This window comes from Coffea arabica, chromosome 2c (assembly GCF_036785885.1).
Source record: "Coffea arabica cultivar ET-39 chromosome 2c, Coffea Arabica ET-39 HiFi, whole genome shotgun sequence".
Classification (NCBI taxonomy): Eukaryota; Viridiplantae; Streptophyta; class Magnoliopsida; order Gentianales; family Rubiaceae; genus Coffea; species Coffea arabica.
In genome coordinates, this window is record NC_092312.1 from 62,228,350 (window position 1) to 62,242,501 (window position 14,152).

At 36.2% G+C, this 14,152-nt stretch overlaps 1 protein-coding gene across 1 annotated transcript; it reads left to right on the forward strand.

Moving 5' to 3' along the window:
- The first annotated feature begins 559 nt into the window (after nt 1-559).
- On the forward strand, nt 560-2,749 carry LOC140035727 (uncharacterized mitochondrial protein AtMg00810-like). Its single transcript, XM_072077075.1, has 3 exons — nt 560-807; nt 994-1,150; nt 2,576-2,749. The coding sequence occupies exons 1-3, from the start codon at nt 560-562 to the stop codon at nt 2,747-2,749; spliced, it is 579 nt and encodes a 192-aa protein (XP_071933176.1).
- The last annotated feature ends 11,403 nt before the right edge of the window (nt 2,750-14,152 follow it).

The window sequence follows — 14,152 nt, forward strand, 5'->3', positions numbered from 1 at the left end:
ACAATTCTAATAGGGATCAGAAAAATAATCACCAGTAGAATCAAAGAAATAATTTTCAAAGGCGTGATAGATCTAATGTCCAATGTTATAACTGTGGTAAAATTGGACATTACCAGAATGAATGTTGGTCTAATAAAGATGTGCATGCTAAAGTGGTTGAACATAGTAGTGATAGAGAGGAGACCTTGTTGTTTTCTAGTTCTATATTTGAAGAGTCTATGAAGAATAATTGGTTTATTGATTCTGGTTTTAGTAATCATATGTGTGGTAAAAAAGAGATGTTTTCTGACCTGAATGAATCTTTTCATGCATCTGTGAGATTTGGAAACAATGAAAAAGTGTCTGTTCTTGAAAAAGGAAAAATCAGAATTATCTTGCAAGATGGGTCTTCAAATTATATTTCTGATGTTTTCTATTTGCCAAGTTTATATCATAATTTATTGAGTTTGGGATAACTGTCTGAGAAAGGTTATGATCTGCATTTTAAATATGTTGATGGCACCATAAGTGATGAGAAATTGGCAACAATCCCAAACTAATTTCTAAATTTAGGGAGGCCATGATTAGTCAATTTGAGATGACAGATTTGGGATTGATGTCTTATTTTCTTGGTATTGAGGTTCATCAGTTGGATGATGGAATTTTTATCTCACAAAGGAAGTATGCAAGTGATATTCTGAAGAAGTTTAAAATGGATATGGCTAAACCAATGATGACGCTGGTTGAAGAAAAATTGAAATTAACCAAAGATGGTACCGGTGATTTTGTTGATGCTACTTATTTTAGGAGGTTGGTGGGGAGTCTCAGGTATTTAACTTCTACGAGACCTGACATCACTTATGGAGTTGGTTTGATTAGTAGATTCATGGAATCTCCACGCCAGTCTCACTTGCAAGCTACTAAGAGAATTTTGAGATACGTTCAAGGTACGTAATCTGACGGTATACTTTATTCGTCTTCACATGATAACAACCTTGTTGGATACACTGATAGTGATTGGGCTGGTGACACAATACAAAGGAGAAGCACTTCTGGTTATGCATTTTCCTTGGGATCTAGTGTATTTTCTTGGTTCTCAAAGAAACAACAGGTAGTTGCTTTGTCCACAGCAGAAGCGGAGTACATGGCGGCCACAAGTAGTGCTACTCAAGTACTTTGGTTGCGGAGAATACTTGGGTTTTGCCAACACAAACAAGACGGTCCTACCAAAATATTTTGTGATAGTTTGTCTGCAATTGAGTTGACAAAAAATCCAGTTTTTCATGGACGCAGCAAGCATATTGACATCAAATATCATTTTATTCGTGAGTTAGTTCAAGAGCAAAAAATTGTCATTGATTATTGTAGAAGTAAAAATCAAATAGCTGATATTTTGACAAAGCCACTCAAATTGGAGACGTTCATGAAATTGAAGAAGATGCTCGGCCTGGTGAAATTTGAAGATCTTGATTTAAAGGAGGCTATGTAGTAGTTAAATTAAGATTGTTTATATTGTTGGTATTGGTTTCTTAGTCGGTAGTGGTTTATAAGTCCATGTACAATTGTATTTCGGAAGCTAAGTTTTAGGAGACTAAGTGGTCTATATATACCACTACTAGTAGCCTCTTCCAGTGTGCCGTGAGTTGAGAAGAATAAGATATATTGGTGCCTCCAAGAGCTCTGCTTGTTTCCGCCTCTTGTTCTTGCTTTTTCCTTCGATTTTCGTTTCCGCTGCAATACCTATTTCTTTGACTTTGAGTTTTATCTTGAATTGTTTTATCCTGTGGGTTCTATTCCTACAGGGCTTAATTTGGTTGTGGACTTGTTGGATTCTTCAAGTGATTATAAGCAAGAGAAAAATATTATGGTGAATAATAATTGAACCTTGAGGGAGCTAGTTGCCCCTGACTTAAACCAGCAGCCCCTATGCATTACTTTTGCTGATTTTATTGAAAATGTAACGTTTGAATTGAAATTACGATAAATACACCTCCTCCTCAATTTTTATGGTTTGCTAGGTGAAGAATCCCACAAGCACCTGTAGGAGTTTACAGTAGTCTGCACAAATATGAAGCAACTTAGTGTCACTGAGGAGCAAATTAAGATGCAAGCATTCCCTTTTTCATTGAAGGGGGCTATCAAGGATTGGCTATACTACTTGCCAGTGGGGAGTATTACAACATGGACGGACATGAAAGCAAAATTTTTGAAAAAATACTTTCCTGCATCCCAGGTTGCCAGTTTACAAAAAGAGATATGTGGCATTAAGCAGAGTTTCGAGGAGTCTCTCTACGAATATTGGGAGATATTCAAGAACTTATGTACCAGTTGTCCCCAACATTAGATTAGTGAACAACTCCTCATTTAGTACTTCTATAAAGGTTAGCTTTACAAAGATAGGAATATCATCGATGCTGCAAGTGAAGATGCATTAATGAACAAAATCTCTCGGGAGGCATGGGAATTAATTGAAGGGATAGCCAAAAACTCCCAACAATTTAGCACAAGAGAGGACTTTCCAACTCGTCATGTGAACGAAATGAACATTTCATCGATGCAAGAGCAACTGGTTAAGTTAACTTCTATGGTTCACCAGATAGCAATGGGGAATATGCAGTTGGTCAAGACATGTGAAATTTGCAAGGAAATTAGTCACCCTACTGATGGACGTCTAATGCCACAAGAGGAGAATGCTGAACAACTGAATATGGCTGGCAACATGCCTACGCTACGAATGCAATATGATCCATACTCCAATACCGAACTTTAGTTATAGAAAAAACAGACAACATGATTTTAGTCAATATAGACAATAAGGATTCCAGTCTCAATATCCTTCAAAGTCTCCTCTAATTCAAGAAGCTCCTTGGAAAATTGTCAAAAGTTTGGCCACTAGCACTACACAATTCCAATAGAAAACTCGGTCAAACATGAAAAATTTGGAGGACCAGATAAGTCAAATGATAATATCAATTAACTGTTTAGAATCTCATATTTTTGAAAAATTGCCATCGCAACTTGAGACTACTCCAAAGAACTTAAGTGCCATGACCCTCAAAAGTGGAAAGGAAATTGAAGGGTCGAAACATGTAGTTCCCAAGGCTAAGAGAGAAGATCAAATTGAGGAGTTAGAAGAAGACGGAAAAAGCAAGCTAACTCCTGAAATAATTTTGAACCCTTCATTTAAAGTTAATCCTAACTAACCACCTTTCCCCAGTAGATTGAAGAAGCCAAAGAGGCAAGACAAGGAGTAGAAGATCTTAGAAGTGTTCAAAAATGTGGAGCTAAACATCCCTCTGTTGGATGCAATCAAGCAAGTGCCCAAATATATCAAATTTCTGAAGAATTTATACGTCAACCGAGAGAAATTGAGAGGCGATGAAAGAATTGTAGTAGGGGAGAATATTTCAACCGTGTTACAAAAGAAACTTCTAACCAAGTATAGTGACTAAAGTATATTTTCTATTTCCTGTCGTATAGAAAATACTAAAATTAGAAAGGTTATGCTAGATTTAGGAGCTTCCATTAATGCGATGTCGAAAAGTAATGATACTTCTTTAAATCTAGAATCATTGAAATAAACAGGCATTATAATTCAGCTAACCGATCGGACTAATGAATACCTCGATGGATTAGTTGAAGATATTTTGGTCTAAATTAATAAATTACTATTTCCAACTGACTTTTATGTGTTTGACATGAATAATGAGCGTTCACTAAATCCATCACCTGTGATACTAGAGAGGCCCTTTTTTAACACAATCAGAACAAAAATAGATGCTAAACAGGGTACACTCACAATGCAATTTGATAGGGAGGTGGTCCATTTCAATATATTTGAAGTTATGAAATACCTATCAGACTCTCATACTATTTTTGCAATGAGTGTGATTGATCTTGTGATGCAAAAAAAATTTAAATTGATAGCAGAGATGAACTAGAAGTTGTTTTAACTAAACATTTTGAATTAAGAACAACCTATGATGTGAAATTGAGCGAGGAGTTGAAATGCATAGTTGAAACGCTACAGTCAATCGCACCTACTACAATAAGTTATGAATTTGCACCACTCTTTATACCCGATTTTCTTCCAAAATTGCTGCCTTTGGTGGTGCAGGCACTTAAGGTGGAGTTGAAACCTCTACCGAGTCATTTGAAGTATGTATTATTGGACAATAAAAACACTTTTCCAATCATCATCTCTACCAAATTGAACCTTAGTCAAGAGGACAAGTTGATCCGAATATTTAGGAACCATAAAGAGACAATAGGATGGACAATAACTGATATTAAAGGTATAAGCCTCTCTTTGCGTATGCATAGAATACGGCTTGAAAAATGTACGAAATTTGTAAGACAAGTGCAGAGAAGGCTAAATCCTCTAATGATGGAAGTAATAAAGAGGGAAATACTCAAGTTGCTGGATGTGGAGATGATTTATGCCATCTCTGATAGCTCATAGGTAAGTCCAGTGCAAGTAGTTTAAAAAAAAAAGTCAGAATCATAGTAGAAGTTAATAATGATGGAGAGATTGTTTCTGTTCGCAAACCAACGGGGTGGTGCTAGTGCATCGATCATCGGGAGCTAAATGCAGTCACTAAAAAGGACCATCACCATCTCCCTTTCATCGATCAAATGGTTGAATGATTAGTTTGTCTGTTTATTGCTATTTTTTGGATAATTTTTCAGGATATTTTCATATTATAATAGCGCAAGAAGACTAGGAAAAAATCACCTTCACGTGCCCGTTAGGTATTCTCGCATATAGAAGAATGTCCTTTAGGTTGCGTAATGCTCCTACAACTTTTCGAAGATATATGATAAGTATTTTTTTTCAAATATGTTGAGGAAATAATAGAGGTCTTTATAGATAATTTTAGTATCTATGGTCATAATTTCGATGAATATCTTAAGAATTTGACTCTAATTCTTGAAAGATGGATTGACACTAATCTCATGTTTAATTAAAAAAATGTCATTTTATGGTTAGTGTGGAATAGTTCTAAATCATGTCATATCATCTAAGGGTTGGGGTGGGCAAAAAAACCCGAAAACTTTAGAGACCCAATCCGACCCACATCGAAAAATAGGATATCCGATCCGATTTCTATCACCGGATCAGATAATGGCCGGGTACCCATAATATTCGGATACAGATATCATAAAAACAAAAATCCGTGGGTATCGGATCCAGAGGTATATTATATAAATATTTAAAAATATAGGGATAATTTTATAATATTTTTAACTTATTAACCCTAATCTAAATAAATCCATCGGGCATCAATCATTCAATTGGAACTTCACTACTTCAGCCGACATTTAGTCGTTTCACCCCAACTGAGCAACTCCTTTCTCCTTCTCTTCAAGTTTGTTTCAAGTTGAACTCAAAGAAAGCTGCAAAAGAGAGAGAACGATCCTGATTTTTTCATCAATGATGGTGTTTCTGATGTCACCGTCAAGGTAGGATCAACTGAAACCATCAAGATCCCTTTGCCAAAAGTAAACAAGCGAGCATCTCATGGATTTAGTCCATCTTTAATTTCTATCTTTTTACATTGCATAGTTGCAGTGACCTAAAATGCTTCTACTTTTCTTGGAAATAAAGGCCGGAAGCACTTTGGTGTGGGACTTGACTATGATAGGTTGGGAGGTAAATTACAAAAAGAAATTTGTTCCAATGTGCAACTAGGCATGACTCTTATATAATTCACATGGCATCCAAAGTAGTAAAAAAACTTTAGCATTTCTTTAGTAAAAAAGCTGAATGATAAACATTACTGGACAAATTGCTGATGTTATGTTATGTTCAAGTGGTTAACCTTCTACTTCTCCTTGGGATATTTCTTTTCATAATCACATAGGTTCAAGATGAAATGACCTGCATTTGCATTGCAGTTTATTGCTATCCGTTTGTGCTATACAAATATTAAACCCAAAATTAGCTTAAGACCAACAGCATTGTCAATTATAGGGGCCTGTATTTTTCGGGTACCCGATGACAAGCGGAGTGAATTATGGTAAAAAAAATGGTAATCCACGACATATTAGGGTCGAGTCAGCTATTTGCCGTTTGGAGCTGGTTCTCGACCTATGTCCACCCCTATCTAAGGGCATAGAAGTTGACAAGGTAAAAATAGATCTTAAATCTTTCCTACCATGCCCCACTAGTGTACAAAAAGTTCGCTCCTTTTTAGGACATACAAGTTTTTATTGCAAATTCATCAAGCAATTCTCCAAAATTGGAGCGTCATTGTTTAGACTCCTACAAAAAGACGTAACATTTGATTTTGAGAAAGAATGTAAGAAGACGTTCGATTGTTTGAAAAAGTTGTTGACTTTCCCACTCATTATATAACTTCTAGACTGGAATCTCCCGTTCGAAATCATATATGCTGCTTGTATGTTGGTTTAAAGCAAAACGAGATAAACTCAAAAGTGATACTAAAGATTATTTATGGAATGACCCCTATTTATGAAAGTAATGTGTGGATTAAGTACTGTGTACATGCGTAAGTAAGAATGAATTTAATTCTATTTTAACATTTTATCACTCTTATACATGTGAAGGCCATTTTAGATCGCAAAAGACAATTCGTAAATTATTGAAAAGCAATTTTTACTAGTCCACCATCTTTAAAGATGCATACTTATTCTGTAAGTCATGTAATATATGCCAAAGGGTTGAAAATATTTATCGTAAAAATCAAATGCCACAAACCTCTATAATTTTTTGTGAAATTTTTGATACATGGGGTTTGATTTTATGGGTCCCTTCCCTTCGTCTTTTGACTTCCTTTATATCTTATTGGTTATAGATTATATGTTGAAATGGATGGAAGCAAAAATCACCCGAACTAATTATTCTAGAGTGGTTGCAGATTTCATTTGACCATATTTTTTTGTTCGTTTTGGGGTACCACGACCTATGGTCAGTGATAGAAGAAAATATTTTTGCAATAAAATGATGGCGGTACTTTTTTAAAAATATAGTATGACTCATAAGGTGTCTACTTCATATCACTCCCAAACGAATGATCATGTGGAGGTTTTGAACTGAGAAATTAAATCAATTTTAGAGAAAGTGATTCGTCCTGATAGGAAAGATTGGAGTTCATGATTAGAAGATGCATTATGAGTTTATAGAACCACCTATAAGATTTTTACAGGGATGCCTCCCTATAAATTGGTATTTGAAAAGCCATGTTATCTGTTAGTTGAACTCGAGCACAATAAATCAATTTTAGAGAAAATGATTCATCCTGATAGGAAAGTTGGAGTTCACGACTAGAGAATATATTTGAGCTTATAGGACTGTCTACAAAATTTCTATAGGGATGTCTCCCTATAAATTGGTATTTGAAAAGTCATGTCATCTGCCAATTGAATTCAATCACAAAACATATTGGGCGATAAAAAAGTGTAATATGAATCTTGACGATGCTGGAATGCACAGAAAACTCCAATTGCAGCACCATATAAAGAGAATGATGAAAGAATTGAGGAATGGGACATACGAGAATACAACACTATATAAAGAGAAGACTAAAATTTTTCATGACCAACAAGTTGCAAAAAAATCATTTGTCGTTAGACAAAGAGTTCTTCTCTATCAATCGCATCTAAAACTCTTTCCAGATAAGTTGCGCTCTTGTTGGGTTGATCCGTTTGTTGTGATTAATGTCTTTCACTATGATGCAGTGAAAATTTAGAGTATGTAGACGGATAAAAAATTTGTAGTCAATGATCATCATCTTAAATCATATTAGAAAAATGTTTCAATGGAGAAGATCGCGCATCGCTCATCGCCGTCCATCGCGCTGCTTGTCGTTCGACACTGCTCATTGCCTTCATCACCGCTCCCTCGTTACCCACTATCACAATCATCGACGTCTGTCGCTGATCTGTGGATTTTCTCCGTTCATCGTAGTCTTTCTCTCGTTGCCGTCAAGCCGCGGATCTTCGTGTTGCATTGCTGCTGTTGCCCCTACTATCAACGACCGTTCATCTTCTACCGTCATCCGTTATCGCTCCCCACTTTTTTCTATCTCTCGATATATTTGTTCCTCTTTCGCCTCCATATTATTAGATTGCTCATCCAAGACTTATTTAACATTCTTTTTGCTGGATTGGTTTAATTTTTTTATTTCCTTTGGCTGTTCACTCTGGCATTGAAATTTATTTGCATTGTTGGTGCTTAGTGATTGTATTTGACCATTTCATCATTTTCTTGACTCTTCTGGCCGCCCTTGCTTATTAAATCATTTGGGAGTTTGGCTATGACATTGAGACTTACACATTTAGTTCTGGTATTGCTATTAAATATTATTACGAAATTTTTAATTTTTGTTGTGCCCAAGAGTGAAGTGTCTACATTCTCTCCTGGTCCAATTTGGGTTTGATTGGCTATATTTAGTGATTTAGAATACTTTAGTAGCATGTGCATTCGTTCTTTATAATTATTTGTGGTTGTTGTTTTTTATTGCATATATGATAAAGTAAAAGAACACCGTTAAATCTGAAACCCCTAAGACAAAAATCACTCCCACGCCACAACCCACAATACCCACGACTGACCCTTGTCACCACCCTTCTTTTTCAAATAAATGGACACGTTTGGGTAGGGACAAGGGTGTCCATATCTCCTCACCCTCTTACTTTCGAGGTCATTTGAATTTCACCAAAATCGTTGACTAACAAAGATATTCTACTTGTTGTAAACGGCGGATCACTCCTTGCAAATATCTTGACCCTCTTACCATGGTTACTTTGGGTATCAAGAATGATATTGAGAGGATGTTTACAACCATAGGGTAGTGCTTTTATACTGCAATTCAATGTCCTGCTTTTGTTGAGTTAGTTAGGAAGTTTCATGCTACTAGTTTGATCTACCCACGGGATATTCTGTCACCACTCCCACTGTGATTTGGTTTAGACTTAAGGATTAGCATTTTATCTTTTCAAATATCCAATTTAACTTGACTTTTGGATTCATTGATAACAAATATGCCAATTCGAGGGAATATGCTAAGAGTGCCTGTGACTATGTAGAGCCCTCTTCTTCTTTCACACTGAAATATAGAAGGATGTGTCTGTTGAAAGGTGATCATTCTGATCCTAGCCAGTCCAAAAGTTCTTATGACCCGAACTCCCATTATGTTCAGCATTTCTTGGCTTATAGTTATTCAGATTGGAATGAAAGTTAGGAAACTTTTTCTAAACTTGAGTTCTTTTTCATTTGGTGTATGCAACACAATATCAAAATTAAATTGAAGTGTTGGTTGGCGTCTCAGTTTAAAACAGTTTTAGCTAAGAAGAACAAACCTTTGATTCTTGACTCGTATATTACCTATTTGGCAGTTCACTTAGATATTCTTGATCTTTCTGGCCATGATTTACATGTAAATTGTCAAATGGATCCTTTAGATGTGGTTTACCTAGAAAATTGAGTATTATAGAGCAGGTTGATAACATATGACAATTTACTCCTCCGAAACCTACTCATGTACCCATTCATCGTCCTTCTGTGCGTGCTAATATCTCATCTATTTCAAGAGTAGCTGATGATGAGCCTGAACCATCTACCTTCGCACCTCCTCCACCATCGTTTTGGGATGCTAAATGGCGACACCTCTGCATGTAGACACCAAAATTTTGGCTTTTCTTTTTTATATATATAGTTCATTTTTGTTTTAATTTTTGCTTATTTCATTGAAAAAAAAGAAGAAAAAGAGGAAAATCATCAATTCAACACAAAAATTTTAGCATTTTGTTGTTTATCTTTTATTCTTAGTTTTGTTCCTTTTACTCAATTTTACTTAAATTGTTATTTTTTGTTATTTTTGTTTATTATTAATTACCTGATTCATTGGAAGAAAAGAAAAAGGAAAAGAAAAAAAAAAGAAAATGGTGAAGCCTCGAAATTGTACAGAAGAAATATTGTAGCGGCCATTGTGGTCTAATTTTCATTCATTTTTTTTCCGGCTCATGTACCCATTCATCGTCCTTCTGTGCGTGCTAATATCTCATCTATTTCAAGAGTAGCTGATGATGAGCCTGAACCATCTACCTTCGCACCTCCTCCACCATCGTTTTGGGATGCTAAATGGCGACACCTCTGCATGTAGACACCAAAATTTTGGCTTTTCTTTTTTATATATATAGTTCATTTTTGTTTTAATTTTTGCTTATTTCATTGAAAAAAAAGAAGAAAAAGAGGAAAATCATCAATTCAACACAAAAATTTTAGCATTTTGTTGTTTATCTTTTATTCTTAGTTTTGTTCCTTTTACTCAATTTTACTTAAATTGTTATTTTTTGTTATTTTTGTTTATTATTAATTACCTGATTCATTGGAAGAAAAGAAAAAGGAAAAGAAAAAAAAAAGAAAATGGTGAAGCCTCGAAATTGTACAGAAGAAATATTGTAGCGGCCATTGTGGTCTAATTTTCATTCATTTTTTTTCCGGCTTTGTTTCTTCCCATTTAAACCCTCAGTACAAGGCCACATCACTCCTTCAAGATCTATTAAGAAGATTCTAGAAAACATGATGATCAAGGGCTCTAAAAAATGTAACAGAAATCAGTTTTTTTTCCTACCATCAAGATGAGGGTTTTGGGAGTTGATTTTCTATATAAAAACTGAGAAAACACAGCCGGAGATTTTTTGGAGACAGTAGTTGACGGCTGAAGGAAAGAGTGAAGCGAGAGTTGAGGGCTGAGAGAGGGAGAGACCGAGGGAGTAGCAGATAGAAAAAAGAAAAAATAGAGGGGAGGAAGTTGGCGGCAGACAACAGAAAAAAGGGAGGTCTTTTGGGGCTAGAAAAGGGGGGAGGCGGCTGAGTCTGATAGAGAGGGAGGAGAGCGAAGGAGTTGGAATTTTACAAACAAGAGAGGAAGGGATTTCTGGGTAAAAGGTCTAGGGAAAACTGTAAGAGAAATTGAAGAGAGCGAGGGAGAACTGAGAGGGAGAGAGAGCTTGAAGGCCGAGACAAGAAGCTGTCATAGTCTTCATCGAGTTGTCATCAGTCGCATACCTTCATCGAGAGGAAAAGCAAGAGAAGGAGGCTTTGAGAGGAGGTTTTGGTCTAGGCAACGATACCTTTTTGTTCTGATCACTTTAGATCGTGGTTTGCCTTTCGTAAGGCTGAAGGTAATGTTTTTGACTTTGTTCATAAGCCAACTAGAATTGCGATGCTTGTTCCTGCTCGGCTTCCTCATTTGTACGCCTGCTTTTGTGAAATTTTGAATCTGTTGAAGAAGGCGTGAGCCATGAATCTTGTGTTTTTGCTATGTTTTCTTGCTTCTGTTGTTGAGGTTTTGTGGTAGAATTGGACCTTAGTCAGTTGTTAAAATTTTGTCAAAACTTGGATGAATCTGGAAAGTTGCAAGCTGATATTGATTTACAGATTTCCCTTTCTTTTTGTGTGATCAACCTGGTACCTTGCTGTTATGTTCAAGGTTGCTTAATCTTGAAGTATTAGGGTTTGGATCCTTGTAATGTTTAAATTTTCGTCACCTGGCTGTTTTGAAAAAGATTGGGTGGTAGTTTGATGTTGGGTTGGTCTGAAAAATAAGGTTTTGCTGTTGGTAGTGGTCATAACTGGAAGTTACAGGTTTCATGTCCCGATTTTGCGCAATCCTCTTGAATCTTTGTGTATTAATTTTTGTGCGGAAAGAAATCCTTGTGATTTTCACACTTCAGTTGAAGTTTGTTTGGTTGGGTGATTTCATCCGATGAAGGACAACAGATATGAAGCCCAGTAAATTGCAGAAAAATCTTGCCGAAGCTGGCATGCTTGAGATGATCAAATTTCTGTGACTTTCTTGCTTGTGATGACTTAATTCTGTCCCTCATACCTTAAGGTTATCTTTTGTTGCATAAACTGGTCATTTCCATGTTTGCTAGAACCATCTCTTGCCCAAATGCTGTTCAGTTTGCAACTTTATGAAGTCCGTAGCTCATGAAGCTGTTGCACATCAACCCATTCAATCCACGTGCAATTTGCATTTGTTAACCTTTCATTTGGATTGTGACTGTGTCCTAATATCAGTGTCCCGTTTCCCCTGTTCCATCATGTAGTGTCCAAACCCCCAAGTGAATGAGAAAGCTGCATTTCATCCTCACGTTTTGCTGTTTTCCCCTTTTCCCTCAACAGCCCACAAAAACTGGTTTTAGTCATCTTGTTTGCTAGCTAAATCTGGCGTCTAAATAATTAATGATGAGGTTGCATGTTTTTTATCCCAAGCTACAACAGTTTTGATGTCAATGGCTCGCGGATTGAAGCTGCAAGTTTTTTGCAGCAAGGGAAACATTGCAGAAGCAATGAAAGCTTCGGTTTGCCAGCCATTGTTGTTTGCATGCATGGATTTTCTTTTAAAGATTTCATTTCTACCCCACATGTTTCCCTTTATGCTACAAAAGCCCACTTATATTCTAATTTCTTGCAATTAGGTCCTAGAGTAATTGCATTTTGAACCATTACTTGCCTTTTTATTACTTTTGGACCCTTGAAGTTCCCAAAATCCTTTAATTGGACTTGAATGATTGGTTAATGTTTGCTTTTGGATCCTTAGTAGTTTTTCTATTTTAGAAATTTGGTCAATAATTTACCTTCTTTGAAATTACGCATTATTTGATTTCATTTAAGTTGCAATTAGGAGGGATTTCGTGATTTTGTTTATATTTTATTATTGGTGCCTTGACCTTTTCATTGTCATGAAGCTAATATTTCTTTCATCTTGATTACCATTGCAAGGGAGGTAATCTCTATCTCCTTAATTTTATTTTCCTACATGCTTCTATATGTTTTGTGTGAATATGCATGCTTTAATTCGATTTTTCATTTTGTTAATGGTTTAATTACTTGTTTCACTTTCTTTTTTTATTATTATTTTACTTTCTTTAATTAAGCAAGTCATTTGAGGGCATTTGAACCCCAATTTGTAATAGTTAGGATATTATTTTCCAAGTCTTTCCCCTTTTGTACTAGATAGGGCTTGTGTGCTTCGTTTGCTTGTGTGTCTATATGCCTATGTGTTTAATTGTTTTCCCTAAACTTTTGCATCTAGATGAGCATACTTATGTGCTACGTGTTATGTGAAACTATGTGTTTTGCATGTCTATTTGCTTTTAGTATTATATCTGATTATGTGATGGAATGCGCGTTACCGTGGCTAGTCCAATGCTAGTCATGGTCTTCCCGTTGAGCTCTCGCAAGTCCAATGCTTGTAAATGAGCGTTAGTAAAAGGTTAGTCCAACGCTAGACCCAATAGGGCCGTCTTTCGCTAGTACATACTCGCATGCCTTCACTACATTTCATTCATTTTTCCTTTTAGTATTTCTCATTCTTGCATGCTCCCCTAGCCTTTCCCTTACACATTTAGGGCTGCATTCTCATTTTAGACTAGCTCATTTGCTTGCATAGGTTAGGGAGTCACCCTTCTGGTAAGGGAAACGGACGAGTGTGGCTACACATAGCCTTAGCACGCTCGTTTTCTTTCTAACCAAAGGGCAAATCAAAAGTCACGATTTAGGGTCTCCCTGTACCCGATATGCTTGCATTCCTCTAGGGCTCGTACATTTCTAGGGCGCATTTCCATTTGCATTTTCACCTCACGCACTCTCACTTTACACATTTTCACTCTTCACACTATCAATTCACACACTATCACTTTGCATTCTCACTTTACTTCACACCCTACCATTTTACACATTCTCACTCTGCACACTATCACTTTATCCACTCTATCATTTTGCACACTATCATTTTACTTTACACTATCTCACATCTGAACATTTACACTTTATATATACTCATTTGCACCTGGCACTCGTTTTTTACACTCAAAGACATTTTCGTACACTCTCATTTTTCTCATGATTACTCAAGCATTCATTTGCACATATTCGTGACCTCTTTGAGGATTCACCAATGGCTATCACAATTCATGTGATTAGGACCAATCGAGCCTCCAAAGAGACATTTTGTCCCATTTGAACCAATCATTAGATTTAGGTTTGCATATTAGACACATCCAAATGCAATACATCTTTTGGTTGGAAGTTAGGAAAATTATGACTAAATCACGCAACTAGCTTAGGTTAGGGTAAAAAGGTGCCTTAGATTTCGTATTTGCCTTCCCTTTTATCAACTGTGACCCCCGAACTCGT